Consider the following 3,253-nt stretch of genomic DNA (forward strand, 5'->3'; position numbering starts at 1 on the left):
TGTTGCCCCCTGTTTACTTGGTTGAAAGAATGGAAACCAAGGAAACACTAAGTCTGAACACCAGCTCTGTTGCTTGCACCGCTGTTGGTGGATCTTCATACTCCCCAACACTAGGAAAGTATTTCTTAAGATGGCGACCGTTCATGGGATTTTTGTGAACATTCCCATCAGTGTCGCGAAGGTAGTAGGCGCCTTTGCCCATTACTCAATCAATCACAAAAGGACCTTCCCATTTAGCAGACTATTTACCACGACCATCAACTCGCTCACCATACGGCAAAAAAGCTTTCCAAACTAAGTCACAAACTCCAAAGTTGCGTCCTCTCGTGCGTTTGTCATATAGCCGTGCTATCTTTTTCTTTTCTGCAATAAGGCTGTCGAGAACTTCCATCCTTCGAGAGTCTAAGTCCTCATGCTCTTGATACATAGCCTGAACATAGTCTTCACCAATCAGCTGGTGCTGCTCGCGAACCCTCAGCGACTGACCATTAATCTCAATAGGAAGGACTGCATCATGTCCATACATCAAGGCATAAGGTGTAGTACCAGTTGGAGTGCGTTTGGAAGTTCTATAAGCCCATAACGTGTGATCCAACTCTGTGTGCCAAGATCGCGGATTTGCATCCAACATTCGTTTGAGTATAGACATAATGACGCGGTTGCTAGCTTCTGCTTGACCATTCGCTTGAGCATAATAAGGACTGGAATGCAGAAACTTGATCCCATAGCCCGCTAAGAATTTCTGAGTCTTTTCAGCCATGAAACATGCCCCCTGTCTGCGACCAAACACTCTGGAATGCCATACCTAGTGATAATATATTTGAAGATGAAGTCTGTGATTACCTCTGAAGATGTCGTCCTGACTGGTATAGCCTCGACCCACTTGGTGAAGAAATATGTAGCCAGTAGAATGTGCTTGTGCTGTAAGGAAGAATTGGGATGAATCTCCCCAATAAAGTCTAAAGCCCAGCCGCGACCTAGCCAAGGTTTAATGATTGGTTGCAGAGGAACGTCAGGCACATGCTGGACTGGCCCATGCATTTGACATTCTATGCAACCCTGCGCGAAGCTGATGCAGTCCTTGAGCATGGTAGGCCAATAGAAACCATAGCGACGAATGAGCCACCACATCTTTGGACCAGCTTTGTGAGAACCACAATTGCCACAATGAACCTCCCGTAAACACCTCTTAGCCTCACCTCCATAGATGCATCGCAGGTACAAGCCATCTTCTGCCCTGCGCAACAGTTCACCGCCTCGAAGGACGTAGTTAGTAGCAAAATATCTAACCCTCTTGTCCACCGGTGCAGAAGGATCAGTGAGGTACTGGATAATCGGTTGCCGCCAATCTACATCAATAAGGTCAATAATCACTACCAACCATTCATCGTTAACCTCTTTCCTTGTCATAAAGGAAGGTAATGTGCGTCTCTGAACCCTCAAAATCCTCTTGCGAACGCCATCTGCCAAGCGAATGTCCGTAGCCAACTATGTTAATTCATTGGCAGCGAAATTTCGTTCTCGAGGAATATAGTCAAGCACCACGTCTGCAAATTGCTCTAACAATTCCGATGCTCGCTCCCAAAAAGGGAGTAATGTAAAATTGTTGCACCTATAGACACCCTTGAGCTGGTTAATAACTAGGAGTGAATCGCCTAATATCTCTAACTCGGTGACCTCCAGATCAAGTAACAGCTCCAGGCCAATGATGATGGCCTCATATTCTGCCTGATTGTTAGTGCACTTCCATTCTAGCTGAAAAGAGTAACAATGTCTTACTCTGGAAGGATTAACCAATGCGACACCCGCTCCTGATAAATGATCAGTGTTGTTACCATCAAAATACAAAACCCAAGGCTGAGTGTGGACAAAGGAAACAACCACGTTCTGGTCTTCAACGTCCTCCATAATAGGATGCTGCAACAAAAAGTCGGACACTGCATGTCCTGTGAGCGCCTTTAAAGGTGTATACTGTAAAGAAAACTCTGATAACGCCAAGATCCATTTGCCAATCCGACCCCTAAGCATATGTCTAGTAAGCATATACTTCACTAAATCTGTTTGTGCCACCACCACTGTAGTGAAGGACAACATGTAATGACAGAGCTTAGTACCAGCAAAGTACAAAGCTAAGCACAACCTCTCAATTGGCGAGTATCTAGTTTCAGTGTCTAATAAGGTTTGGCTCAAGTAATAAACCGCATGCTCAATCTTTTTCCCCCCTCTCCATCACCATCTTGTGCTAAGAGTCCTGCAATTGAGTAAGGGGATGCTGAGATGTATAGCTTCAGCGGTACTCCAGGCCGTGAGGGTCTAAGAACAGGTGGATGAGTAAGGTATTCCTTGATTTTATCAAAAACTGCTTGTTGCGCAGGTCCCCACTGAAACTCTTGATCCGCTTTAAGCTTCAGCAAAGGCGAAAAGACTGCGGTTTTGCCAGCGGAATTAGAAATGAAGCATCGAAGGAAGTTTATTTTCCCAAGCAAACACTGAAGTTCCTTCTTGTTCCTAGGTGCCGGCGTGTCTAGAACCGCCCTTGCCTTATCCTCAGCGACTTCAATATCTCTTTCATGCACTATGAAACCCAAGAAGTCCCATGCTCAAACCCCAAAAATGCATTTGGCTGGGTTCATACTGAGCTTATGCTTTCTTATCCTGGTGAACACTGTCCTCAAATTATCGATATGATCTTCTTTCTTCTTAGACTTAACCACCACGTCATCGATATATACTTCGAGAATGCCCCCAGCACATCGTGGAAAATCAGGTTCATTACTCGCTGGTACGTAGCCCCTGCGTTGGTCAGACCAAATGGCATATTGTTATATTCAAACACTCTAGTTAACCCTGGACATCTAAACGCCGTTTTGTGTCTATCTGGTTCATAAACAGGAATCTGGTGATAACCAGTTGTGTCGTCCATAAAAGATAGTAGTTCGTGTCCTGCGACTGCATCGACTAACATATCCGCCACGGGCATAGGATAAACATCTTTCGGTGTTGCCACATTCAGATTCCTGTAGTCCACACACACGCGAATTTTGTCATTCTTCTTCCGCACTGGTACTATGTTTGACAACCATTGAGAGTATTTAGCTGGTCGGATAATACCGGCTTGGAACATGTTTTGAACCTCTTTCTTGACTGCTGCTGCTGTGTCTGCACTCATTCGCCGTGGGCTTTGTTGTACAGGCTTGTACCCTTCTATTATAGGCAAACGATTGCAACCCAAATCTGGCGACAAGCCTGGCAT

The 3,253-nt window shown here is 45.3% G+C and overlaps 1 protein-coding gene across 1 annotated transcript; it reads right to left on the reverse strand.

Moving 5' to 3' along the window:
* Positions 1-241: 241 nt before the first annotated feature.
* LOC126792283 (uncharacterized) lies at positions 242-3,253 on the reverse strand. Its single transcript, XM_050518741.1, has 7 exons — positions 2,809-3,253; positions 2,234-2,575; positions 1,882-2,075; positions 1,613-1,755; positions 1,396-1,463; positions 844-1,349; positions 242-772 (listed from the first exon to the last, which is right to left on the reverse strand). Exons 1-7 carry the CDS (start codon positions 3,251-3,253, stop codon positions 242-244), a joined length of 2,229 nt encoding a protein of 742 aa, XP_050374698.1.

The sequence above is a fragment of the Argentina anserina genome, chromosome 4 (genome assembly GCF_933775445.1).
Source record: "Argentina anserina chromosome 4, drPotAnse1.1, whole genome shotgun sequence".
Taxonomy (NCBI): domain Eukaryota; kingdom Viridiplantae; phylum Streptophyta; class Magnoliopsida; order Rosales; family Rosaceae; genus Argentina; species Argentina anserina.